This window comes from Scyliorhinus torazame, chromosome 21 (assembly GCF_047496885.1).
Source record: "Scyliorhinus torazame isolate Kashiwa2021f chromosome 21, sScyTor2.1, whole genome shotgun sequence".
NCBI lineage: Eukaryota > Metazoa > Chordata > Chondrichthyes > Carcharhiniformes > Scyliorhinidae > Scyliorhinus > Scyliorhinus torazame.
In genome coordinates this window covers 79,416,041-79,442,519 of record NC_092727.1, presented here as the reverse complement: position 1 = coordinate 79,442,519, position 26,479 = coordinate 79,416,041, and the positions used below count along the sequence as shown (strand labels likewise).

The window sequence follows — 26,479 nt, the reverse complement described above, 5'->3', positions numbered from 1 at the left end:
CAATTGTGTTCTTGCTTTTCTCTGTTAATGTGCCTCTCCCTCTGCCTGATCTATCCTATTCATCAGCGCTATATCAGTAACTATATCTTGTGTAAGCCCCAAGTATCCATTGCTTACAGTGTATTGGAATTGGCCATGTGGTTGATAATGCAAGAAGATTTTGACAAGGTGCCACACAAAAGGTTGCTGCATAAATTAAAGATGCATGGCATTGAGGGTAAAGTGGTAGCATGGGTAGAGGATTGGTTAACTAACAGAAAGCAGAGTGGGGATAAATGGGTGTTTCTCTGGTTGGCAACCTGTAACTAGTGGGGTCCCTCAAGGATCAGTATTGGGCCCACAGTTGTTCACAATTTACATAGACGATTTGCAGTTGGGGACCAAGTGCAATGTGTCAAAGTTTGCAGACGACACTAAGATGAGTGGTAAAGCAAAAAGTACAGAGGATACCGGAAGTCTGCAGAAGGATTTGGATAGGTTAGGTGAATGGGCTAGGGTCTGGCAGATGGAATTCAATGTTGCTAAGTGTGAGGCTATCCATTTTGGGAAGAATAACAGCAGAATGGATTATTATTTAAACGGTAAGATGTTAAAACATGCTGCTGTGCAGAGGGACCTGGTGTGCTGGTGCACGAGTCGCAGAAAGTTGGTGTGCAGGTGCAACAGGTGATTAAGAAGGCTAATCGGGTTTTGTCTTTCATTGCTAGAGGGATGGGGTTCAAGACTAGTGAGGTTATGCTGCAATTGTATAGGGTGTTGGTGAGGCCACATCTGGAGTATTGTGTTCAGTTTTGGTCTCCTTACCTGAGAAAGGACATATTGGCACTGGAGGGAGTGCAGAGGAGATTCACTTGGTTGATCCCAGAGTTGAGGGGATTAGATTATGACGAGAGGTTGAGTAGACTGGAACTGTACTCATTGGAGTTTAGAAGGATGCGGGGGGACCTTATTGAGACATATAAAATTATGAAGGGAATAGATGGGATAGATGCGGGCAGGTTGTTTCCACTGATCGGGGAAAGCAGAACTAGGGGGCATAGCCTCAAAATAAGGGGAGGTAGATTTAGGACGGAGTGTAGGAGGAACTTCTTCACCCAAAGGGTTGTGAGTCTCTGGAATTCCTTGCCCAGTGAAGCAGTTGAGGCTCCTTCTTTAAACGTTTTTAAGAAAAAGATAGATGCCTTTCTAAAGAATAAAGGGATTCGGGGATATGGTGTACGGGCCGGAGAGTGGAGCTGAGTCCACAAAGATCAGCCATGATCTCATTAAATGGCGGAGCAGGCTCGAGGGACCAGATGGCCTACTCCTGTTCCTAATTCTTATGTTCTAAGATACCAACAGACTCTCCGGTGAGCAGAAATTTCAGTGGGGAAATTAGGTAATGTGTTTGGACAGTGGTATGCACAATAAATGGTGCGATACTGAGAACTGTAAAGGAACCTTGGAGTGTATGTTCGCAGATCTGTGAAGGTAACACAGTGGGTAGCACTGTTGCTTCACAGCACCAGGGTCCCAGGTTCGATTCCCGGCTTGGGTCACTGTCTGTGGGGAATCTGCATGTTCTCCCCTTGTCTTCATGGGTTTCCTCCGAGTGCTCCGGTTTCCTCCCACAAGTCGCAAAAGACGTGCTTGTGAGGTGAATTGGACATTCTGAATTCTCCTTCTGTGTATGTGAACAGGCGCTGGAATGTGCCGACTAGGGACTTTTCACAGTAACTTCATTGCAGTGTTAATGTAAGCCTATTTGTGACAATAAAGATTATTATTAATATTATTGTAACAAGGCAAGGAGAAAAGATGGTTAAGAAAGCCTATGTGATATTTTCTTTTATTAGACAAAACATTAGCACTGCTTATGATAGAACTGTGGAAAGTACTAGTTAGGCCGCACTTGTAGTACTACATAGAGTTCTGGTCACCACATTACAGGGAGGGTGTGATTGCATTAGAGTGGGCATGCAGGAGATTTACAAGGATGTTGCCGGGAATGGAGAATTTAGTCCAAGAGGAAAGACTAGATGGTTCAGGATTGATGGTTTAAGATTGTTTTCTTTTGAACAGAGGGGTCTGAGGGGAGATTTGAGTGAGGGGTATAACATTCTGAGGTTGTCGTAAAGCGAATAGGAAGGACTTCTTTCTTTTTGCAGAGAAGTAAATAACCGAGTCATGAATTTAGAGGAGTTGCAGAAGAAATAGAGGAGTGTTGAAGATTTTTTTTATCTAGAGGGTGGTGGGGATCTTGAACAACCTGCATGCAAGGACGGGTGGCAGAGGCAGAAACCCTAAACGCGCTTAAAATAAATACCTGGATGTTGGTTACAAGGATACGGACAAATAACTGGAAAGTGGGGCCGGGCTGGATAATTACTTTTCTGCCAGCACAAATTCAAATTTAATGGGCCGTCTGATCTCCTGTGTGGTAAATTTTCCCTGTTTCACGGAAATGAATTTACTTAATTCTACTCTTCCCAACAATCTCAGTAAGAAGTCTTACAACACCTGGTTAAAGTCCAACAGGTTTGTTTCGAATCACCAGCTTTCGGAGCACTGCTCCTTCCTCAAGAAGGAGCTCCACCTGAGGAAGGAGCAGTGCTCTGAAAGCTAGTGCTTCTAAACAAACCCGGTGGACTTTAACCTGGTGTTGTAAGACTTCTTACTGTGCTCACCCCAGTCCAACACCGGCATCTCCACATCATGGCAACAATCTCAGAGCAGCAGTGGATCATGGTAAGTTATCCTGCTTAGACTGTGGGCTCACCTTTGATGCTATTGTGTGTTTATGGTGTCCTTATGCTAAAAGAGTCAATTCATAAAAACAGGGTTTGTGGCCTGACTGAGCAGCTGGAACAGAGCTATTCTAGAGAGTTTACATTACAGTGTCTGGTGTTAGCAATCCAGGAAGACCCAAGTCTTTACAACAAAGTACTGGCCTGAGGAGCGAGTTAAGCAATTTATATAGTTTAAAAAAAAATCTTTTCTTGGGATCTAGGCCTCACATTTGTTTCCCGCCAGTAATTACTCTTTAACTGAATGAGTTGCACGGCAATTTCAGAGGACGGTATGGAGTCACATGTAGGCCAGACCAGGTAAGGATGGCAGATTTCATTCTCTTAAGGACATCAGTGGACCAGCTGGGTTTTTACAACAATCGATGATAATTGTCATGGTCACCTAGCTCTATATTCCAGATCTTATTCATTGAATAACACAACATTTATGAACACAAGGTTGAGAAGCGACCCTTCTTCTTTCTTTCTTTCTGTCTAATAAATGCTTTGATTGAACCTGCCTCCAACACTGGAGCAGGCAGTGCATTCCAGACCCCAGCCACTTCACTTTTACTTCTTTTGCCAATTACTTTAAATCTTGTTCTTGATCCTTCCACGAGTGGGAGCAATTTCTCCTTATCTACTTGGTCCACACTACAAATGATTTTCAATCTCTCTATCAAATCTCCTTGCAGCCTTCCTTTGACCAAGGAAAGCAGTCCCAAATTTTCCAAGCTACCTTCACAACTGAAGTTTCTCATTGCTGGAACCGCCCTCGTGAATCTTTCCTGTACAGATGCCGGACACTTTATTAACTACTCTCTCAGCCTGTTCTGTCATGTCACCTTCAATAAGCACATATATACCCAGGACCCTCTGCTCCTCCGCCTCCTTGTGTTTTATGTTGTCTCTCCATGTTCTTCCTACCAAAATGAATCACTTCACATTTCTCCACATTGATCTCCAGCTGCCACCTGTCCACCCATTCCACCAACTTGTCTGTGTCCTTTTCTGTTTTTACACTACCCTCCACACTGTTCACAATACATAGAAGAAGATAGGAGCAGGAGCAGGAGGAGGCCTTTTGGCCCTTCGAGCCTGCTCTGCCATTCATCATGATCATGGCTGATCATCCAACTCAATAGCCTAATCCTGCTTTCCCCCCATAGCCTTTGATCCCATTCTTCCCAAGTGCTATATCCAGCCGCCTCTTGAATATATTCAAGGTTTTAGCATCAACTACTTCCTGTGGTAATGAATTCCACAGGCTCACCACTCTTTGTGTGAAGAAATGTCTCCTTATCTCTGTCCAAAATGGTTCACCCTGAATCCTCAGGCTGTGACCCCTAGTTCTGGACACACTCATCATTGGTAACATCTTCCCTGCATCTACCCTGTCTAGTCCTGTTAGAATTTTATAAGTTTCTATGAGATCCCCCTCATTCTTCTGAACTCCAGCAAGAACAATCCCAACAATGCTAACCAGTGCGCCACCATGCTGCCCAATGAATCCTAACCTAATACCCTGCAGAATTAAATCTTTAGATCTATTTGACGATGTTTCTCTTCTATTCTCGTGTGTGTATTAACAAACCTCAGATTAGCAGTTGAACCATTGGTCTGAGCTCTGGTATCCTGCTGGAGACTACAAGTTGTATCAACACTTTATCCTTTTGTTTCCAGCTGAACTCTGGTTATGAGTGCTCTCGCTGCCTTGCTTTTGTCCATGACCTATGTGATCCACAAGCCAACTACCCAATGCCAAACAAAAGCCTGGACATCATCATCCTCATATTTGTCCTGTCAGCGATACATCCAGATAAGTAAGTACTTGGATCATGTACAGTGCTTATGTCCTAGACTATGTCTGGCACATAGTACCAGACCGCGTACACAGCGCATGCTTGAGTCCAGTAGTGTAAAGGTTATGTGACTGATAATCCAGAGATCGGAACAAATTATCCAGAGACATTCATTAAAATTCTTTCACAGCAGCTGGTGGGATGACCTGAAATAAAAAGTTAGTATTAGTAATGGGGACGATGGAACTACCGCATTTGCACTCAACATCTATTTGGTTCAGTAATATGTTTTGGGGAAGAAGATCTGCTGTTCTGAGCTAAATTGACTTGATGGTCTGCATCCGAGGGTCTTAAAGGAGTGGCTGCAGAGATAATGATAATCTGCCAAAAATCCCTAGATTCTGGAAAGGCCCCAGCAGACTGCCTTTGAGGAAGAGAGTTCCAGAGACTCACCACCCTCTGAGGGAAATAAATTCTCCTCATCAATCTCCATATCCACCCTGATAAGACCCTTCAAGATTTTGCATGTTTCAGTGAAGTCCACAGAACATAGTTGAGGCCAAAATGTTGTGTAATTTCAAGACGGAATTAAATATACTGTTATGGGCTAGGGTTTAGAGAGTCCCAAAGTGTATCATGGAGTTCACCTGACCCACAACTTGGTATGGGGAGCACACTGCTTACTCTACAGTTATGGTACAGCAGAAAATGGACCATTGGTTTCTAAAACAAAACAATGTTTATTCTATGAACTCAAGTTAACTGTTTTAAAACAAACCGGGAATATCATAGCAACCAGTAAATCAAATACACCCGCCAAAGAATACAACACTAAGTAATCTGTATGCCGTCCTTTTAACATCCAAAAACTTAACAAACCTTCAAACAGGATCACATTAGGGTTTACATTCAATACTGAAATCATTTATTATTCTGAGTTCACCAAATGATTAAGATAGTCTTTGGATGGCAGACTTCATGTGCAGCTCCCTGAAAAACACAGACACACCCAAGCTCTTCTCAAACTGAAGCTAAAAAAGCAGAAGTGGAGCTCAGCTCCACCCACACTCTGACATCACTGCAGTAACATGAGCAGCTCTATTTCTTAAAGGTACATTTCTTAAACACCCATTTCTTAAAGGGTACTCTCACATGACAATAGCTCTTGGGGTTAAAGGGATCAAAAGATATGGGGGAAGGCGGGATCAGGGTTTTGAAATTGATGATCAACCATGATCATAATGAATGGCAGAGCAGGCTTGAAGGGCCGAATGCCTTCCTCCTATTTTCTATATTTCTATTGAAGTCACCTCATACTCTTCTGAACGCCAATGGATACATGCCTATGTAGAGGGTGCCATCTCTGCTACTCCACTACTGGGCCGATATCTGGGGTTTGAGTATCTGTGTGTGTCTCTCTCCAGCTGGCACTGAAACTTCAGAGGCCAGGGGATGCCGCACTGGGACACCTCCACGGGAGAGAGCACTGGATCAAGCCTGCCGTTTATCCCTAACCGGAAGCCTGAGGCTTATATCACACAGATATCCAGACCCCCACCAATGCCCAGGTGATTCTCTCTCTTGCCGGTGGTGCAACACCCACCCGGTTCCTACTTCGCTGGAGTAGCTTTCCCAAGAGAGAGAATAGGACACTGCTGTTTATTACCTAACCAGCAGCCTGTCCTGAGTGAATCGCTCAAGATGACCCTAGATTCTTGAACCCGGAATTAAGGTGAGGAATATTTTAACAATGACTTGGTCAGAGATCGCTGGTGAGAGATTGAAGAATTTAAACGACTCCAATTATCAGCAAATCAAGGTTTATTGCAAAACCCAGGTCAAAATCATCAAACAGAAGAAATTATAATAAAATCTTAAACTCTAACACAAACTAAGTCTATTCAGAAAGTACTATAACGGACACAACGAAAATCTTATTGTTACACAGTTTTAGCAATGACACAGAACACAAATCAAGTCCCCTTCCCCAAAGCCTCAACCACTATCAAAGTCAAGGGAGCTTCGCAAGCTGCTGCAGGGTACTTACGGTCACAGGCTGCAGAGGTCAAGTCAAAGGTGGAGAGGTCGAGCCAAGAGCCCTCAATCGAAACACAGCCCCTTTTATACCCGTTTTACCAGGCTTTTCCTGTGTTCGGCCAGCCCCTTTTGCATTGAATTGGTAAGGTTTAAAGTTCCCGCTGGTCCCGCCCCCTTTGAGCCGGTCAGAGCTGTCGACTTCCGGGTTTTCCTCCTCCTTTGCGTTGTATCAGTCCAAGTTTAAAGTTCCCGCTGGTCCCGCCCCCTTTGAGCCGGTCAGAGCTGTTTGCTTCCGGGTTTTCCTCGCAGGTCCGCTCCTTCCAGCCAGGCAGACCTGCCGCGAATTGAATTTGGCGCCGACTCCGCCCCCTCCTTCCAGTGAGTTCCTGCCGGTGGCTTCTGTCAAGATTGGAGTACCTCCCCCAGGTCCGCCTCCAACTTGGTTTTTTCTACCGTCCGCGATTTGAATTTGGCGCCGACTCCGCCCCCTCCTCCCAGTGAGTTCCTGCCGGTGGCTCCTGTCAAGATTGGAGTACCTCCCCCAGGTCCGCCTCCAACTTGGTTTTTTCTACCGCTTATCTTCAAGGGGCTTTTCCAGCGCAATATACTGAGCCCAGACAGTCTGCTTTTTTAGGATAACAAGGTTAGGCTCTCTTGTGAAGATTTTCAAAAGGTCTTCCAGCTGCTCCGGAGATGGCTGCTATTCTCACCTTGCTATGTTGATGGGGTGTTAATTGGATTCTGCTCTGGTGGAGGCCAGGTCATTTACATCTGCATGGGGCTATGACCATCCCATTGTCCTGCTTGCAGGCAGGCCCCCTGTGTATTCCCGTGCCCCTTTGTCTGTGTTTTGATCTTATCTCGTTGTCTGGCTCCTTCTTCCTTGTAGCTCCTAGGGGGGGGGGTTTGTAAATACTTATGCCCCTACTCAGCTCAGCGGACCAAGCCTGCTGGGAAATCTGGTTACGTTCTCTTGGCTGAAAAGTCAGTTTACAGTCTCTGAGTTTTATTCTTGGGCAGTCCAAAAAGGGCCGAATTGCCCGAAAACCTTACAGATGCCCCTTCGATACGTCCCTACCTGCTTGGACCGTATCGACACAGGTGAAGGGCAATCATTTCCTTTTGTGTGGACCGTAGGCCCCCCCTCAACAACATGCGAAACTACAAGTCCCAAGACAGTTCCCTTAATCTAGGCTACCCCTGATTTCAATGAAAGGGAAAGACAAGACCATACTTAATTCAAACACACAGTAACATATACACATTTCACCGGAACCCCAAACGTAAGGGTCCCTGTACATATATCACAATCAAGTAACTGAAACCCGCGAATCCATACAACTATTTACAATTGCATCTCTTTATTTCACTAAGGATCCTCCTTTCTTGGCTGCACTTCGCTTCTTCCCGTTGAAGGCTCTTCATTTTCCTCCGTCGTCGATACCTGCAGCTGAGAGGTTTAGTCCAACTGAGGCGACAGCATAATGTACCCCCTGTACAACATTTTCTTTGTGGGGGCAAACACTAAACCATTCTCAGGCCCCCCCTGGTGGTGATCGGACAGTTGTGAGGGTCGATCGGTTGGGCTGTGGGCAGGGGTCGCTTTACCTGAACCAGCAGTTCGGTAGCTTTTACAGTCATCCCTTCCCTGGGCGTTACACATCCCTCCCCACTGCGGTCAATTTATCCCGTTCCCTGGGTTCTGCCACCACCTTACAAAAGTGATTAATGCCCCTTGTGGACATGCCTTGGTAGATCCCCATAAACACAAATAAATGCCCTGGTCAGAAGCCCACCACTTATCCCAGCAAACGGTGATCCTACCCGGTGACCCCGTGATGGTCCGGTAGGTGTTGTTGTCCAGGCGTTCCCAGTCCGAGGACCGATCCCTCATGTCCAGCCTCAGCTTCCTGGGCCACCACCATCTCCCCAAAGGAACGTCCCCCTCACAGGTTAAACACACCCGCCTGCCCTCAGTCACCCTAACCCGGTCAGTCGAAGGACTCTTCTGTCTCGCCTCTGCGGAGTTCTCCCGGTTCCACCATCGCCAAGATCATCAGCAAGCTCCACATCGTCGGGTGCCGCATCTGTAAAACAGACAAAACACATCCTTGCCTCTACAGCCCTACCTACCTTAAAGTGCATGGGTTCTATCCAGCGGCAGCGGCCGCTTTGAAGTTGTGAAATCAACATGAAATTGCCGCAGCCTGTCTGTGGTTCTGTGTCCACAGCCCGGCTCCCCCAGGGTCCTAGTGCCTGCTGCTATCCGGCGGCAGCAGCAGCTCCCGCTTTGAAGTTGCCGCAGCCTGTCTGTGGTTCTGTGTCCACAGCCCGGCTCCACCAGGGTCCTAGTGCCTGCTGCTTCATCATTCTACCATTGCACTAGGCGCTTCTGTGATCCCACGATCCTAAATAATCCACACACCACTACACACTAATTAGAACTGGGAGGGGGAAAATGATATATACAATGCCACCCGTCTCCGGGTGGCCAAATTAAAACTGGGCCCCGCTATACTGGGGCAGTTCACCTGGTTGGACCAACGGCTCGGGCCAGACCGTCCCCTCCCGGGGGTTCGGGCTGCCCCTTGCCTCTCCTTCCCCAACAGGGTTTGGTGATCCCTCAGCGCTCCCTTCTACTCGGGCCCCCTTACTGCGGGACCGGGTTCTAGGGAGGTGTGATGGGGACCATCTTACCGGGGGCTTGGAGACCCGATTGCTCCTTCGTCCCCTGACTGGTTCCCAAGCCCAAGGTGATACCTCCACTTCCTCCGCCTCCTTAGCCTCTATACTATGGCAGGCCACCTGACCCACAGGTAAGGGCTTGGGAATCGTTACTGTCCCTGGGCTGGGTGCTTGCAGCACTGTCGGTTTCTTTGGGACTGCCCCTTCGGGACAGCACCTTGTCACCGGTTGTGTGACCGTGGAGTCGGGGACCTCCCCCACCGTCGTTAATTCTGCAGGCGGCTTCTCCACTATCACCCCCAGCCCCCCCCCCCCAACTTGCTCTTACCGGCCCTGGTGGGGTCGAAAAGTTTGCACTGGTTCACGTGGAACCATTTAATCTTCCGGGGGAGCTGTACTGCGTAAACCATGGGGCTGGCCTTGTCCACTATACTGTACGGTCCCGCGTACAGTGGCTCAAAGGCTCCTACCCGTGCAAAATTCCGGACCATTACTTGTTCCCCTATGGCCCATTCCTGGGTATTGTGGGGCTCGAGCAGCAGCTTGTTCCTCCGGTGCTGGATTCCCATGTTAAATGCTGCCTGCCAATTAATTTCCTTCAGCTGCTCCATCAGCTTCTTAGCGAACCTGTCCCGGTTTACCTCCCTAAGCTGTCCCTCTGTCAGGGAAGGTACCCTGACATGGATCGGGGTTCTCATAACCCTCCCTGTCATGAGCTCGTGCGGGGAGTACCCTGTGCTCCTGGACTGGCTTGCTCGGATCCCCATTAAAACTAGGGGTAAGATTTCTACCCACCGGTTGGGCGAGTTGCCTGTTTCTTTCCTGATCCTCTCCTTTATGGTCCTGTTTAACCTTTCCACAGGACCTGAGGATTGAGGGTTATAGGCCACATGCCACTTTGCCTTAATCCCCAGGACTTTTAGGGTCGCTTGCATCACCTGTCCCGTGAAGTGACTCCCCTGATCTGACTCCACAAACTGTGGGAGTCCCCACCTCGAGAATACCTCCCTGACCAATATCCTGGCTGTGCCTGCTGCGGTGGCTGTTCGGCAGGGGAAGGCTTCTACCCACTTTGTGAAAATATCCACCAGCACCAGACAGTACTTGTAACCCCCTGCCGCTGGGGGAAGGGGTCCAATATAGTCGATCTGTATCGACTGCCAGGGCCCCTCCACCCTGCGGATGTGCCCCAACGAGACCTTTCTTTTCTTGGGATCCGGGTTATTAGTAGCACACACCAAACAACTCGCACAGAAATCGCGAGCATCCTCCCGGAGGCTCGGCCACCACCCCACCCTCTCCACCCGTTGCCAGGTGGTCTCAGGGCCGGGATGTCCCGCTCCGGGGCTCTCATGGGCCATTTCAATAAATTCCCTATGGTGCTGGGAAGGCACTATCCACTGGTCCCCCCTGAAGAGCATGCCCTCCTTCAGGGTGATGTCCTTTCCCCCATAGGGCCCCTCTATCCTTTCCTGCCTACCCATGGCCGTTATGACTTTCTTTAGCTCGGGGTCCTGTCCCTGGGCAGTGGCTAGATCTGGGGCCAAACTCGTTCTTTCCCCCCTCTGGGGCTGTCTTGTAACGGCCGCTACCTGTCCCTCTTCGTACGGGTCCCACGCTATCCCATTCTTAGCCCCCTCTCGAGCCAGGCCGTCTGCTCTCTGGTTCCCCTCGCCCCGTGGCTCTGTTTTGGAGTGAGCTTTCACCTTAAGGATATACCTGTCCTCCCCCTGCCCAACTGCTGCCACGATCTTCTCGAGGAGGGGTTTTGTGGCCAGTGGCTTTCCATCCGAGGAGGTGTATCCTCGGCGGGACCAGATAGCCAGGTACTCCGTGCAGGAGTTGCGTGTAAACATGCTATCTGAGCAGATGGTATACGGCGTGGGAAAACGGTCGGGGTGGGTCACCACATACATCACTGCAGCCAGCTCTGCCTGCTGGGCGCTGAGTGTATGGGGGAGTTTAAGGGCCAGGGCTATGTCTGCATCGGGGTCCCAGATCCCACAGCCCGTGAACCTGACGCCCTCTGCTACAGTACTGGACCCATCCACATAGATCTCCCTCCCTGTGGGGTGCAGCCCTGCCCGGAGTCCGAACCCTACCTCCCATACCCCTTCTACGGAACAGTGGTGTGGCTCCCCGGGGTATATCAGGTTGGCAGCGAGCTGTGGCTCATTCAGCCCTTTTACCTGAAGGGCCATTTGTGACAGCAGGAGGGTCCACCTGGTGATTCTGGCGCTGCTGACCGTGCCGTCCTTAATCCTGCCGTCCAGCAGCATTTGGGTCGGGGTGTGATGTGTCAGGAGGGTGATGGGGCCCATCCTGACAAATACCTGCATCCGCTTTACCGCCCAGTGGGTGGCCAGCAGATGCCTCTCACAGTTGGAGTATGCCCGCTCCACGTCTGTGAGGACCCGAGAGGAGTATACCACCGGCCTCAACTTGCCATGCCGGGTCTGGAGGAGCACGGCACTCAGGCCATCACTGCCTGCGGCCACCTCCAGGAAAAACTCCTCCCGGGGGTTAATGGCTCCCAGGGCTGGGGCTTTCTGCAAGTCCTCCTTGAGTCGGACGAACGCCGTCTCACACTTACTGTCCCAGTCCCACTCCACCCCCTTGTGCAGCAGCCTAAGCAGAGGCGCTGCTGTGGTGGCATAGTCCTCAATGAAATCCCTGCAGTAGCCGGTGATTCCTAAAAAGGACCGTATCCCCTTTACATCTACGGGGACTGGGAGTTCCTGCACTGTTTGTCTCCTGGCAGTGTCAATCCCTCTCTCTCCAGCTCTCAGGGTTAACCCCAGGAACTTCACCTCTCCTAACCCGATCTGTGCCTTTTTAGGGTTAACTTTCAGCCCTCCTTTGTACAATAACCCTAACAGCTCGTCCACCAGGGGCCCATGCTCCTCACTATTACTGGTGAACAACAGGATGTCGTCCACATACTGCACCAGCTTGTGTGGCTCACTGAACCCCTTTAAGCATTCGGCCATGCATTGATGGAAAATGCTCGGGCTGTTATGGAATCCCTGCGGGAGACAGGTCCAGGTGTACTGTTGCCCCTTAAAGGTAAAGGCAAACTTATATTGGTCCTCCCGTCTGACCGGGACGGACCAAAATCCATTCGAAATATCCAGCACCGTAAAAATTGAGGCGGATGCTGGAATTTCTCCTAGCAAGTCTGCCACGGCCGCCACCGTTGGGGCGCAGGCCGGAATGTTTTTATTCAGGACTCTGTAGTCCACGGTGGCCCTCCAGGAGTTGTCCGGCTTCCTCACCGGCCAGAGCGGTGAGTTCACATGGGTGGCAATTGTCCTCAACACCCCTTGCCGCACCAGTGAGTTTAGGGCCACCTCCAAGTCTGCCTCTGCTTCCCGGGGGAAGCGGTACTGTTTCTGGGGCTGGGACATGGGGTCCCCATCTACCCTGACCTCTGTCCCAGTAACTCTCCCACAATCATGCTTGTGGGTGGCAAAAGCAGCCAGATTCCTGCGGACATACTCCCTGAACTCTTCCGGGGTATTCCTCTCCAGGGCTTCTAAATCGTACCCTTCCTTTGGCTGTACCACGCGCAAAGCTCCCTTCTCCTGGGCTCTGTCAATTACCCTCAACTCCCTTTCAGTCCCTTCCGTTGCTGCACCCCACAGGCAGTGATTTCTTAGGTCCACCAGGATCTGATGAGCCACTATGAAATCAGCTCCTAGGATCCCTTTCCCCTCCTGTTCCCATCTCATCAGGACGCATTTCCAGTGCGCCTGGAGTGCCCCTAACCTGATAGACAGGGGAACAGAGAAAAAACCCATTTTTTCGTTCCCGGTAAATCCAATGAGACTATAGGGTACCCCGCTAGACAGAGGGGATGCTCGGGGATTGTCCGTGTGGACTATAGTACTGGAAGCACCTGTGTCCAGTAGGTAACTCCCGACCGTATCCTGGACCTCCATCTTGACCCAGGGTCTCCCGCACGGGCCATACTCCAGTGGGCATAGAAAGGTGGGCTGCTGAGGGGCTAGTCATTCGGAGGCTTCCCTGGGTGCGGGGGCGGGCTGACCCTGGCCCGTTGCCATTGCCACCTGTCCTGAGCCTTGCAAAAAGGCTAAAAGTTTCTTTACCTCGAAGGTTTCCGGGGCAGCTGCTCCTGCCGCCGGGGTCTGACTCTCTACTGCGGGAGCCCTCTCCTGCTTGCTAGGGTTTTTACATTCCCTCTTGAAATGCCCGGCCTCCCCACACCCGTAGCATACCGGTTTCTTGTCGGAGGTCCGGGTGCCCTCATGCTTCCACTCTCTCTTAGGGGCTGCTGGCGCGATTTCATGCACCCTACCCTTAAGGGGCTTGTCCTCACCCCTCTCCCCATTACGATATGCGAGGGTAAGTTTCCTAAGGACCTCTTCCTCATTAAGGGCCGGGGTCTGCGGGTCGAACCAGTGTTCGGCTTTTGCCCTAACGTTAGGGAGACAGTTGGCAACTAGGGTCTTCAGCCAGTGGGCGGTTCTTTCCCCTAAATTCCGTCTATCCGCTTGAATCCCGCATGCCTCCATATAGACAATCCACAGCCTGTCTGCGAACATGGTGGGAGATTCCCCTGGTTGCTGCTTGGTTTCCCCCACTCTCATGAAAGGGCTCCCCAGATTCAAGCCCATCGCCTCCAGAACAGCAGTTTGTGCTGCCGCCCATGTGTCAGGTCTTCCCCCATTCCCAGAGGTCACTGTCCTGCATAGCTGTGCATCTAGGGTCATCAGGAGCATCCTTATTTGCTCCCCCTCGTCGCAGTCATTAATGCTGGCTGCCTGTTCCACCTCCATAAAATGAAGCAACGGATCCCCTTTTGGAGTTAGCCTGGGAACGTGGGCCACCATCCCCCTGAGCGCGGATGCCCCATGAGGAATGATAATGTCGCCCTCAACCGGTCCCCTATTCGCCAGCCCCGCCGGGGGACCATACCTTCTTTGTCTGACAGGGCACATCTGCCCTACCTGGGGTTCCTGCTCCTCCTCCCCACTGTCCAGCTCTCCTGCCCCGTTGGGTAGCCCCCCTGTCCCCGGGCTAGCTACCCATATAGGAGACGCCGCTATCTGGGGATACACCACTGACCCCCCTTGGACCTGCCCCTGACCGGGCGGTCCAAACCCTACCTGCTGACCCGGCCCCATCACCGGCATCCCAGGCAGCGGTCTGTCCCCATCCCATGGGGACCCACATACGAAACCAGGTGGACACGCCTCCAGCTGGGGGTACCCTGCCGACCCCCCTTGGACTTGCCCCTGAACGTGCAGTCCGTTCCCCGCCTGCCGACCCGGGCACGATCCCGGTGCCTCAGGAGGCGGTCTATTCCCCTTGGCCTGTGGGGAATCATCCGCTGCGAGGAGCACCTTGCCCCTTGGGAACCCCCCTGGACCTACCAGGTGTACCTGTCCCCTGACCTTGGACAAGGTCTCCTCCAACTCCGTTATTCGTGCCTGGCACGGCCCATGGGCACAGTCCCCTACTTCCTCGCGAGCCACTCGGTACGCTGCCTGGATGTCCCGGAACTTCCCCTCCAGCTTCCTACACTGCTCTGTACTCCGAGCATAGAGTTCCTGGAGCCTCCGTTCCTTTTCTTTACCCTCCACTATCTGGCAGTGGAGATAGTCCTTCTCACACCGGTTAGACTCGCTTTCCTGTTTCATTTCTGCCAATTCCTCCCGCAGTCGTTCCGCTGCGCTCGCGCTGTCCTGTTTAATTTCTGCCAATTCCTCCCGCAGTCGTTCCGCTGCGCTAGCGCTGTCCCCTGCGCTGGCCCTCACTTCTCTCAACTCCTGCTCTGTTTTGACTACCTGCTCGGACAGGCAAACCAGCCAAACTGCCTTCTCCAAGTGCTTTTTGTGCGCCTTACTTTCTGTCCATGCAGCCGCTGCCATTACCGGTTGCTCCGCATTGATTAGTTCTGAGACCCAAGGTTTGGTGAGGTTGACCTTTTGCCACAAATACGAGGAGATTCTCTCCTCCATTTTACTTCGTTCCCTCACCCCCTCTGCCAAGTCACATACTCCAAACCACCGGGGTCCTGCCGCGGTCGCCATTGTAGAGGGTGCCATCTCTGCTACTCCACTACTGGGCCGATATCTGGGGTTTGAGTATCTGTGTGTGTCTCTCTCCAGCTGGCACTGAAACTTCAGAGGCCAGGGGATGCCGCACTGGGACACCTCCACGGGAGAGAGCACTGGATCAAGCCTGCTGTTTATCCCTAACCGGAAGCCTGAGGCTTATATCACACAGATATCCAGACCCCCACCAATGCCCAGGTGATTCTCTCTCTTGCCGGTGGTGCAACACCCACCCGGTTCCTACTTCGCTGGAGTAGCTTTCCCAAGAGAGAGAATAGGACACTGCTGTTTATTACCTAACCAGCAGCCTGTCCTGAGTGAATCGCTCAAGATGACCCTAGATTCTTGAACCCGGAATTAAGGTGAGGAATATTTTAACAATGACTTGGTCAGAGATCGCTGGTGAGAGATTGAAGAATTTAAACGACTCCAATTATCAGCAAATCAAGGTTTATTGCAAAACCCAGGTCAAAATCATCAAACAGAAGAAATTATAATAAAATCTTAAACTCTAACACAAACTAAGTCTATTCAGAAAGTACTATAACGGACACAACGAAAATCTTATTGTTACACAGTTTTAGCAATGACACAGAACACAAATCAAGTCCCCTTCCCCAAAGCCTCAACCACTATCAAAGTCAAGGGAGCTTCGCAAGCTGCTGCAGGGTACTTACGGTCACAGGCTGCAGAGGTCAAGTCAAAGGTGGAGAGGTCGAGCCAAGAGCCCTCAATCGAAACACAGCCCCTTTTATACCCGTTTTACCAGGCTTTTCCTGTGTTCGGCCAGCCCCTTTTGCATTGAATTGGTAAGGTTTAAAGTTCCCGCTGGTCCCGCCCCCTTTGAGCCGGTCAGAGCTGTCGACTTCCGGGTTTTCCTCCTCCTTTGCGTTGTATCAGTCCAAGTTTAAAGTTCCCGCTGGTCCCGCCCCCTTTGAGCCGGTCAGAGCTGTTTGCTTCCGGGTTTTCCTCGCAGGTCCGCTCCTTCCAGCCAGGCAGACCTGCCGCGATTTGAATTTGGCGCCGACTCCGCCCCCTCCTTCCAGTGAGTTCCTGCCGGTGGCTTCTGTCAAGATTGGAGTACCTCCCCCAGGTCCGCCTCCAACTTGGTTTTTTCTACCGTCCGCGATTTGAATTTGGCGCCGACTCCGCCCCCTCCTCCCAGTGAGTTCCTGCCGGTGGCTCCTGTCAAGATTGGAGTACCTCCCCCAGGTCCGCCTCCAACTTGGTTTTTTCTACCGCTTATCTTCAAGGGGCTTTTCCAGCGCAATATACTGAGCCCAGACAGTCTGCTTTTTTAGGATAACAAGGTTAGGCTCTCTTGTGAAGATTTTCAAAAGGTCTTCCAGCTGCTCCGGAGATGGCTGCTATTCTCGCCTTGCTATGTTGATGGGGTGTTAATTGGATTCTGCTCTGGTGGATGCCAGGTCATTTACATCTGCATGGGGCTATGACCATCCCATTGTCCTGCTTGCAGGCAGGCCCCCTGTGTATTCCCGTGCCCCTTTGTCTGTGTTTTGATCTTATCTCGTTGTCTGGCTCCTTCTTCCTTGTAGCTCCTGGGGGGGGGGTTTGTAAATACTTATGCCCCTACTCAGCTCAGCGGACCAAGCCTGCTGGGAAATCTGGTTACGTTCTCTTGGCTGAAAAGTCAGTTTACAGTCTCTGAGTTTTATTCTTGGGCAGTCCAAAAAGGGCCGAATTGCCCGAAAACCTTACACCTAGCCTGTCCAACATTTCCTCACAAGACAACCCTACCATTTTAGGAATTAATCTAATAAACCTCTGAACTGCTTCCAGTGCAATTACATCCTTCCTTAAATAAGGAGACCAGTACTGTACGCAGTACTCCGGATGTGGTCTCACCAATGCCCTGTACAACTGAAGCATAACCTCCCTACAATTGTATTTAATTCCCCTCGCAATAAACAACATTCTATTGGTTTTCCTAATTACTTACTATACCAGTATACTAACCTTTTGTGATTCATGCACTAGGACAACCAGATCCCTCTGCATCTCAGAGCTCTGCAATCTCTCACCATTTGATAAATGCTTTTTTAAATTCTTCCTGCCAAAATGGACATTTCACATTTTTCCACATTATACTCAACTTGTCATATTTTTGCCCACTCACGTGACCCATCTATATCTCCGTACGTCCTCTTTACATCTTACTTTCCTTCCTGTCTTGGTGCAATCAGCAAATTTAGCAACCATACCTTCAGGTCATTTATATAATTGTAAAAAGTTGAGGCCGAAACACTGATCCTTATGGCACACCACTCATTGCATCTTGGCCACCAGAAAATGATTCATTTATGCCTACACTCTGTTCAGGCACTAAAACAGTAAACTATAAGCCAGTTAGTCAAACACCTGTCATTTGAAAAATGTGAGAATCCATTATTAAGAAGGTAGTAGCACAACATTTAGAAGGGCCTAATTCAATCAAGCAGAGTCAATGAGATTTTGTGAAAAGGAAATAGTGTTTGACAAAATTATTAAAGTTTTTTGTGAATAAAGCAAGCAGAGTGGATAAAGGGGAACCAATAGATGCAGTGTATTTTGATTTCCAAAAGGCATTTGATAAGCTGCCAAATAAAATGTTGACTGCAGTAGATGAGAGCTTAAGGTGTTGTGGTTGATATGTTAACATGGATAGAGGATTGGCTAACTAATAGGAAACAAAGACTCAAGGAAAAGGGTAGTTTTCAGATTGGCAAACTGTAACTAATGGCCAACCGTAACAAATTTCAGATTCCAGCATCTGCAACAATTTTCTTTTATGCTTGTAACTAATGGGGGGCTAGAGGAATCACTGCTGGAGCCTCCACAATTTACAATCTGTATTAATGACTTTAATGAAGGACTTATTGTAGCCAAATGTACTGATGATTTAAAGATAGGAAAAGAGAGTCAGGATAAACAGGACATTTGTAGGTTAGCAAACTATAACTAGTGGAGTGTCACGGGGATCAATGCGGGGGCCTATTAACGATCTATATTAATGACTTGGATGATGGAACCTAGTATATTATAGCCAAATTTGTTGATGATACAAAGTTAGGTATGAAAGCAAGTTGTGAGGAAGATGGAAAGAGTCTGAAAAGGTTAGGTTAAGTAAGTGAGCAAAAAACTGGCAGATGAAGTATAATGTCGGAAAATGTGACAACGTCCACTTTGACAGGGAGAATAGAAAAGCAGAATATTATTTAAATTGAGAGAGGGGTGGGTGGGGGTGGGTGGGGGGGGGGGTGGGTGGGGGGGGGGGGGGCAGACCACGTTCATATGTTTTGATCCTGTCCAAAGCCGGAGGATTAATGGAAAGAGGTGTTTAGGGTAGTCTCTAAAGTGGTGCACGTGAAACTGGACCCGGGCCCTCGGGAGGCCATATTCGAGGTGTCGGATCAGCCGGGGTTGGAAACGGGCGCGGAGGCAGACATTGTAGCCTTCACCTCGTTGATAGCCCGAAGACAGATCCTGTTAGGGTGGAGATCATCCTCTCTACCCTGTGCCCTGGCGTGGCGGGGGTCCTGCTGGAATTCATGACGCTTGAAAAGGTCACATTTGAACTGAGGGGAAGGATGGTGGGGTTCTACAATTCATGACGTTATTCATTATGCACTTTTGAGAATTGGATCACATCGAACATTGGGTGGGGGGGCTGGGAGGGTTGGGGGGAGAGGGTTTGTATGTGTTAATAGTGACTATGGGTGATTCCTGATTCCATTTTTGTCATTTGTTTATGGGTTTTTTTAATAAATATTTTATTGAAAATTTTTGGTCAACCAACACAGTACATTGTGCATCCTTTACACAATATTATAACAACACAAATAACAATGACCTATTTTATAAACAAAAATGAATAAATAATAAATAACAAAAATGAAAACTAACCCTATTTGGCAACTGCCTTATCACAAGTAACACTCTCCAAAAATATAATTTAACAGTCCAATATATAATTATCTGTCGCAACGACCTATACATATTATACAGTATATATTAACAACCCTGAGGAGAGTCCTTCTGGTTCCTCCTCCCCCTCCCCCCCCCCCCCCCCCCCCCCCCCCCCGGATCCTGGGCTGCTGCTGCTGCTGCCTTTTTTCCATTCCATCTATCTTTCTGTGAGGTATTCGACGAACGGTTGCCACCGCCTGGTGAACCCTTGAGCCGACCCCCTTAGGACGAACTTAATCCGCTCTAGCTTTATAAACCCCGCCATGTCATTTATCCAGGTCTCCACCCCCGGGGGCTTGGCTTCTTTCCACATTAGCAATATCCTGCGCCGGGCTACTAGGGACGCAAAGGCCAAAACATCGGCCTCTCTCGCCTCCTGCACTCCCGGCTCTTGTGCAACCCCAAATATAGCCAACCCCCAGCTTGGTTCGACCCGGACCCCCACTACTTTTGAAAGCACCTTTGTCACCCCCATCCAAAACCCCTGTAGTGCCGGGCATGACCAAAACATATGGGTATGATTCGCTGGGCTTCTCGAGCACCTCGCACACCTATCCTCCACCCCAAAAAATTTACTGAGCCGTGCTCTAGTCATATGCGCCCTGTGTAATACCTTAAACTGAATCAGGCTTAGCCTGGCACACGAGGACGACGAGTTTACCCTGCTTAGGGCATCTGCCCACAGCCCCTCCTCGATCTCCTCCCCCAGCTCCTCTTCCCATTTCCCTTTTAGTTCATCTACCATAGTCTCCCCTTCGTCCCTCATTTCCCTATATATATCTGACACCTTACCATCCCCCACCCATGTCTTTGAGATCACTCTGTCCTGCACCTCTTGTGTCGGGAGCTGCGGGAATTCCCTCACCTGTTGCCTCGCAAAAGCCCTCAGTTGCATATACCTGAATGCATTCCCTTGGGGCAACCCATATTTCTCGGTCAGCGCTCCCAGACTCGCGAACTTCCCATCCACAAACAGATCTTTCAGTTGCGTTATTCCTGCTCTTTGCCACATTCCATATCCCCCATCCATTCCCCCCGGGGCAAACCTATGGTTGTTTCTTATCGGGGACCCCCCCAAGGCTCCAGTCTTTCCCCTATGCCGTCTCCACTGTCCCCAAATCTTCAGTGTAGCCACCACCACCAGGCTTGTGGTGTAGTTCCTCGGTGAGAACGGCAATGGGGCTGTCACCATAGCCTGTAGGCTAGTCCCCCTACAGGACGCCCTCTCTAATCTCTTCCACGCCGCTCCCTCCTCCTCTCCCATCCACTTACTCACCATTGAAATATTAGCGGCCCAATAATACTCACTTAGGCTCGGTAGTGCCAGCCCCCCCCTATCCCTGCTACGCTGTAAGAATCCCTTCCTCACTCTCGGGGTCTTCCCGGCCCACACAAAACCCATGATGCTCTTTTCAATCCTTTTAAAAAAAGCCTTCGTGATCACCACCGGGAGGCACTGAAACACAGAGGAATCTCGGGAGGACCACCATCCTAACCGCCTGCACCCTCCCTGCCAGTGACAGGGATACCATATCCCATCTCTTGAAATCCTCCTCCATTTCTTCCACCAACCGCGTTAAATTTAACCTATGCAATGTGCCCCAATTCTTGGCTATCTGGATCCCCAGGTAACGAAAGTTCCTTGTTACCTTCCTCAACGGTAGGTCCTCTATTTCTCTACTCTGCTCCCCTGGATGCACCACAAACAACTCACTTTTCCCCATGTTCAATTTATACCCTGAAAAATCCCCAAACTCCCCAAGTATCCGCATTATTTCTGGCATCCCCTCCGCCGGGTCTGCCACGTGTAGTAGCAAATCGTCCGCATACAAAGATACCTGGTGTTCTTCTCCTCCTCCAAGTACTCCCCTCCACTTCTTGGAACCCCTCAACGCTATCGCCAGGGGCTCAATCGCCAGTGCAAACAATAATGGGGACAGAGGGCATCCCTGCCTTGTCCCTCTATGGAGCCGAAAATATGCAGATCCCCGTCCATTCGTGACCACGCTCGCCATCGGGGCCCTATACAACAGCTGCACCCATCTAACATACCCCTCTCCAAAACCAAATCTCCTCAACACCTCCCACAAATAATCCCACTCCACTCTATCAAATGCTTTCTCGGCATCCATCGCCACTACTATCTCCGTTTCCCCCTCTGGTGGGGCCATCATCATTACCCCTAACAGCCTCCGTATATTCGTGTTCAGCGGTCTCCCCTTCACAAACCCAGTTTGGTCCTCGTGGACCACCCCCGGGACACATTCCTCTATTCTCATTGCCATTACCTTGGCCAGGATCTTGGCATCTACATTTAGGAGGGAAATAGGTCTATAGGACCCGCATTGTAGCGGGTCCTTTTCCTTCTTTAAGAGAAGCGATATCGTTGCTTCAGACATAGTCGGGGGCAGTTGTCCCCTTTCCTTTGCCTCATTAAAGGTCCTCGTCAATACCGGGGCGAGCAAGTCCACATATTTTCTATAGAATTTGACTGGGAATCCATCCGGTCCCAGGGCCTTTCCTGCCTGCATGCTCCTAATTCCTTTCACCCCTTCTTCTACCTCGATCTGTGCTCCCAGTCCCACCCTTTCCTGCTCTTCCACCTTGGGGAAATTCCAGCCGATCCAAGAAGCCCATCATTCTCTCCCTCCCATCCGGGGGTTGAGCTTCATATAATTTTTTATAAAATGTCTTGAACACTCCATTCACTCTCTCCGCTCCCCGCTCCATCTCTCCTTCCTCATCCCTCACTCCCCCTATTTCCCTCGCTGCTCCCCTTTTCCTCAATTGGTGTGCCAGCAACCTGCTCGCCTTCTCCCCATATTCGTACTGTACACCCTGTGCCTTCCTCCATTGTGCCTCTGCAGTGCCCGTAGTCAGCAAGTCAAATTCTACATGTAGCCTTTGCCTTTCCCTGTACAGTCCCTCCTCCGGTGCTTCCGCATATTGTCTGTCCACCCTCAAAAGTTCTTGCAGCAACCGCTCCCGTTCCTTACTCTCCTGCTTCCCTTTATGTGCCCTTATTGATATCAGCTCCCCTCTAACCACCGCCTTAAGCCCTCCCAGACCACTCCCACCTGGACCTCCCCATTATCATTGAGTTCCAAGTACTTTTCAATGCACCCCCTCACCCTTAGACACACCCCCTCATCTGCCATTAGTCCCATGTCCATTCTCCAGGGTGGGCGCCCTCCTGTTTCCTCCCCTATCTCCAAGTCCACCCAGTGTGGAGCGTGATCCGAAATGGCTATAGCCGTATACTCCGTTCCCCTCACCTTCGGGATCAACGCCCTACCCAGCACAAAAAAGTCTATTCGCGAGTAGACTTTATGGACATAGAAGAAAAACGAGAACTCCTTACTCCTAGGTCTGCTAAATCTCCACGGGTCTACACCTCCCATCTGCTCCATAAAATCTTTAAGTACCTTGGCTGCTGCCGGCCTCCTTCCAGTCCTGGACTTCGACCTATCCAGCCCTGGTTCCAACACCGTATTAAAATCTCCCCCCATTATCAACTTTCCCATCTCTAGGTCCGGAATGCGTCCTAGCATCCGCCTCATAAAATTGGCATCATCCCAGTTCGGGGCATATACGTTTACCAAAACCACCGTCTACCCCTGTAGTTTGCCACTCACCATCACGTATCTGCCCCCGTTATCCGCCAATATAGTCTTTGCCTCGAACATTACCCGCTTCCCCACTAATATAGCCACCCCCCTGTTTTTCGCATCTAGCCCCGAATGGAACACCTGCCCCACCCATCCTTTGCGTAGCCTAACCTGGTCTATCAGTTTCAGGTGCGTTTCCTGTAACATAACCACATCTGCCTTAAGTTTCTTAAGGTGTGCGAGTACCCGTGCCCTCTATCGGCCCGTTCAGCCCTCTCACGTTCCACGTGATCAGCCGGGTTGGGGGGCTTCCTACCAACCCCCCCCCCCCCCCCCTTGTCGATTAGCCATCCCCTTTTTCCAGCTCCTCACCCGGTTCCCACGCAGCTGTATCTCCCCCAGGCGGTGCCCCCCCGCCCATCCCCTCCCATACCAGCTCCCCCCTCTCCCCAGCAGCAGCAATCCAGTAATTCCCCCCTCCCACCCTCCCCGCCAGATCCCCCGCTAGCGTAATTACTCCCCCCATGTTGCTCCCAGAAGTCAGCAAACTCTGGCCGACCTCGGCTTCCCCCCGTGACCTCGGCTCGCACCGTGCGACGCCCCCTCCTTCCTGCTTCTCTATTCCCGCCATGATTATAATAGCGCGGGAACCAAGCCCGCGCTTCTCCCTTGGCCCCGCCCCCAATGGCCAACGCCCCATCTCCTCCACCTCCCCTCCTCCCCCCCCCCCCCCATCACCACCTGTGGAAGAGAGAAAAGTTACCACCTCGCAGGATTAGTACATAAAACTTTCCCCCCTTTTTAACCCCCCTCTTCGCCCCCCACATTCGCCCCACCACTTTGTTCAAACGTTCTTTTTAATAACCCGCTCATTCCAGTTTTTCTTCCACAATAAAAGTCCACGCTTCATCCGCCGTCTCAAAGTAGTGGTGCCTCCCTCGATATGTGACCCACAGTCTTGCCGGTTGCAGCATTCCAAATTTTATCTTTTTATGAAGCACCGCCTTGGCCCGATTAAAGCTCGCCCTCCTTCTCGCCACCTCCGCACTCCAGTCTTGATAAACGCGGATCACCGCGTTCTCCCATTTACTGCTCCGAGTTTTCTTTGCCCATCTAAGGACCATTTCTCTATCCTTAAAACGGAGGAATCTCACCACTATGGCTCTGGGAATTTCTCCTGCTCTCGGTCCTCGCGCCATCACTCGGTATGCTCACTCCACCTCCAACGGACCCGCCGGGGCCTCCGCTCCCATTAACGAGTGCAGCATCGTGCTCACATATGCCCCGACGTCCGCTCCCTCCGCACCTTCAGGAAGACCAAGAATCCTCAGGTTGTTCCTCCTTGCGTTGTTCTCCAGTGCCTCCAACCTTTCCACACATCGTTTCTGATGTGCCTCATGCGTCTCCGTCTTCACCACCAGGCCCTGTATGTCGTCCTCATTCTCGGCTGCCTTTGCCTTCACGACCCGAAGCTCCCGCTCCTGGGTCTTTTGTTCCTCCTTTAGCCCTTCGATCGCCTGTAGTATCGGGGCCAACAGCTCTTTCTTCATTTCCTTTTTGAGCTCTTCCACACAGCATTTCAAGAACTCTTGTTGTTCAGGGCCCCATGTTAAACTGCCACCTTCCGACGCCATCTTGGTTTTTGATTGCCTTCCTTGCCGCTGTTCGAAAGGATCCACTGCAATCCGGCCACCTTCTCCTTTTTTCATCCGTATCCAGGGGGGATTCCCTTCTGGTTTACCGCACAGTGTTTTTAGCCGTCAAAATTGCCGTTGGGGCTCCTATCAAGAGCCCAAAAGTCCGTTTCACCGGGAGCTGCCGAAACGTGCGACTCAGCTGGTCATCGCCGCACCCGGAAGTCTCATTTGTTTATGATAACATGCGCGCTAACATCTGGGTGGGTGAGAGGATGGGATCGTTGTCATTGATATGGGATTGACATTACATTCGTTACTGATTATTGTTTATTGTTCGGTGTAAATGTGGGAGAAAATGTGAAAAGGAGGAGAATTTTTTTTTTTTTTAATTTTTAATTGAGAGAGACCGCAGAATGTGGCAGTACAGAGGGATCTGGATGTCATTGTACATGAATCACAAATAAAGTGAGCATGCAAGTAATTAGGAAGGCAAAAGTAATCTTGGTCTTTATTGTAGGGGGTGGAGTATGAAAGTTGGAAGTCTTGCCCAACACCTCACAGGGAGTACTGTTGCAGTTTTATCGTCTTACTTGAGGAAGGGTATACTTTATTTGAAAGCATTTTCGTGAAGGTTTGTGATGCTAATTCCTGCAATGAAGGGCTTGTCTTATGAGGAAAGATTGAGCAGGTTATGTCTTTACTCATTGGAGTTTGGGAGAATTAGAAGTGATCTTATTCTCAAGTAAGATTGAAGGCAGGGCGGCACAGTGACGCAGTTGTTAGCCTACGGCGCTAAGGACACCAGATTCAGCCCCGGGTCACTGTCGGTGTAGAGTTTGCACGTTCTCCCCGTGTCTGCAAGGGTTTCATCCCCACAACCCAAAGATGTGCAGGTTGGGTGGATTGACCACACTAAATTGCCCCTTAATTGGAAAAAAAAATTGGATATTGTAAATTTATTTTAAAAAGGAATAAAAAGATTGAAAGGGCGGAGCCATGAGGGTAAACGAACGCAAGATAAAGTGAGGCTGGGAGCGGAGCCGGAAGATTGAAAACAGCGCGATAGGAGAGGCAGTCAGGAGATTGAAACCAGCGTGAGAGTGCGGTGAGAGATTTAATGTTAGCTTGGTGCTCCTGAGGTGACATCAGGATTCCAAAGTGACACAGGGCAAGCGGGAGTGGTTGATTGGATGAGTACGGGCGGGTAAGTATTTACTACTTTTATTGTTTATAGGTTGTAAAGTCTTTATTTTGTGGTCTGCAGTTTGTGAGGACTATATTCTGTAGTAATGAGGACCAGGTAAGAAGGGCCCGACAGTAATTAATAATATTTGATTTTAAGTATCTTCCAAAGGTTTAATTTCAAGGAGTAAGGCATGGCTGAAGAGCTCAAAGCTGTGGTATGCTCCTGCACCATGTGACACGGTGGCACAGTGGTTAGCATTGCTGCCTCACAGCGCCAGGGACCAGAGTTCAATTCTGACCTTAGGTGACCGCCTGTGTGGAGTTTGCATATTCTTCCCGTGTCTGCGTGGGTTTCCTCCTGATGCTCTGGTTTCCTCACACAGTCCAAAGACGTGCAGTTTAGGCAGGGTCACAGGGCTAGGATGGAGTTGTCGGCCTAGGTAGAGTCTTTCAGAGGGTCGGGGCAGACTTGTTGGGCTGAATGGTCTCCTTTTGCACTGTGGCAATTATATGGTTCTATGTAGGAAGCCGTGAGTATTTCCAGAGCCCAGAGTCAACATGTGTGCTAGAAGTGTCTCCAGCTCCAGCACCTGGAAGCCTGGGTTTCAAAGGTGGAGTCGCAGCTGGGGACACTGCGTCTGCGAGGCAGAGAGTGTCATGGATAGCAGTGATCACAGTCTCTGATTCCACAGGGAATGGGTGACAATTAGG

At 50.2% G+C, this 26,479-nt stretch overlaps 1 protein-coding gene across 1 annotated transcript in view; it reads left to right on the top strand.

Annotated features, from left to right (window-relative positions):
• mettl2a (methyltransferase 2A, methylcytidine) overlaps positions 1-26,479 on the top strand; it is a 58,945-nt gene that overhangs the window by 11,634 nt on the left and 20,832 nt on the right. The window contains exon 6 of the mRNA XM_072486982.1: positions 4,452-4,591. Within this exon, the coding sequence (XP_072343083.1) occupies positions 4,452-4,591 (140 nt within the window). The remainder of the gene's footprint in view (positions 1-4,451; positions 4,592-26,479) is intronic.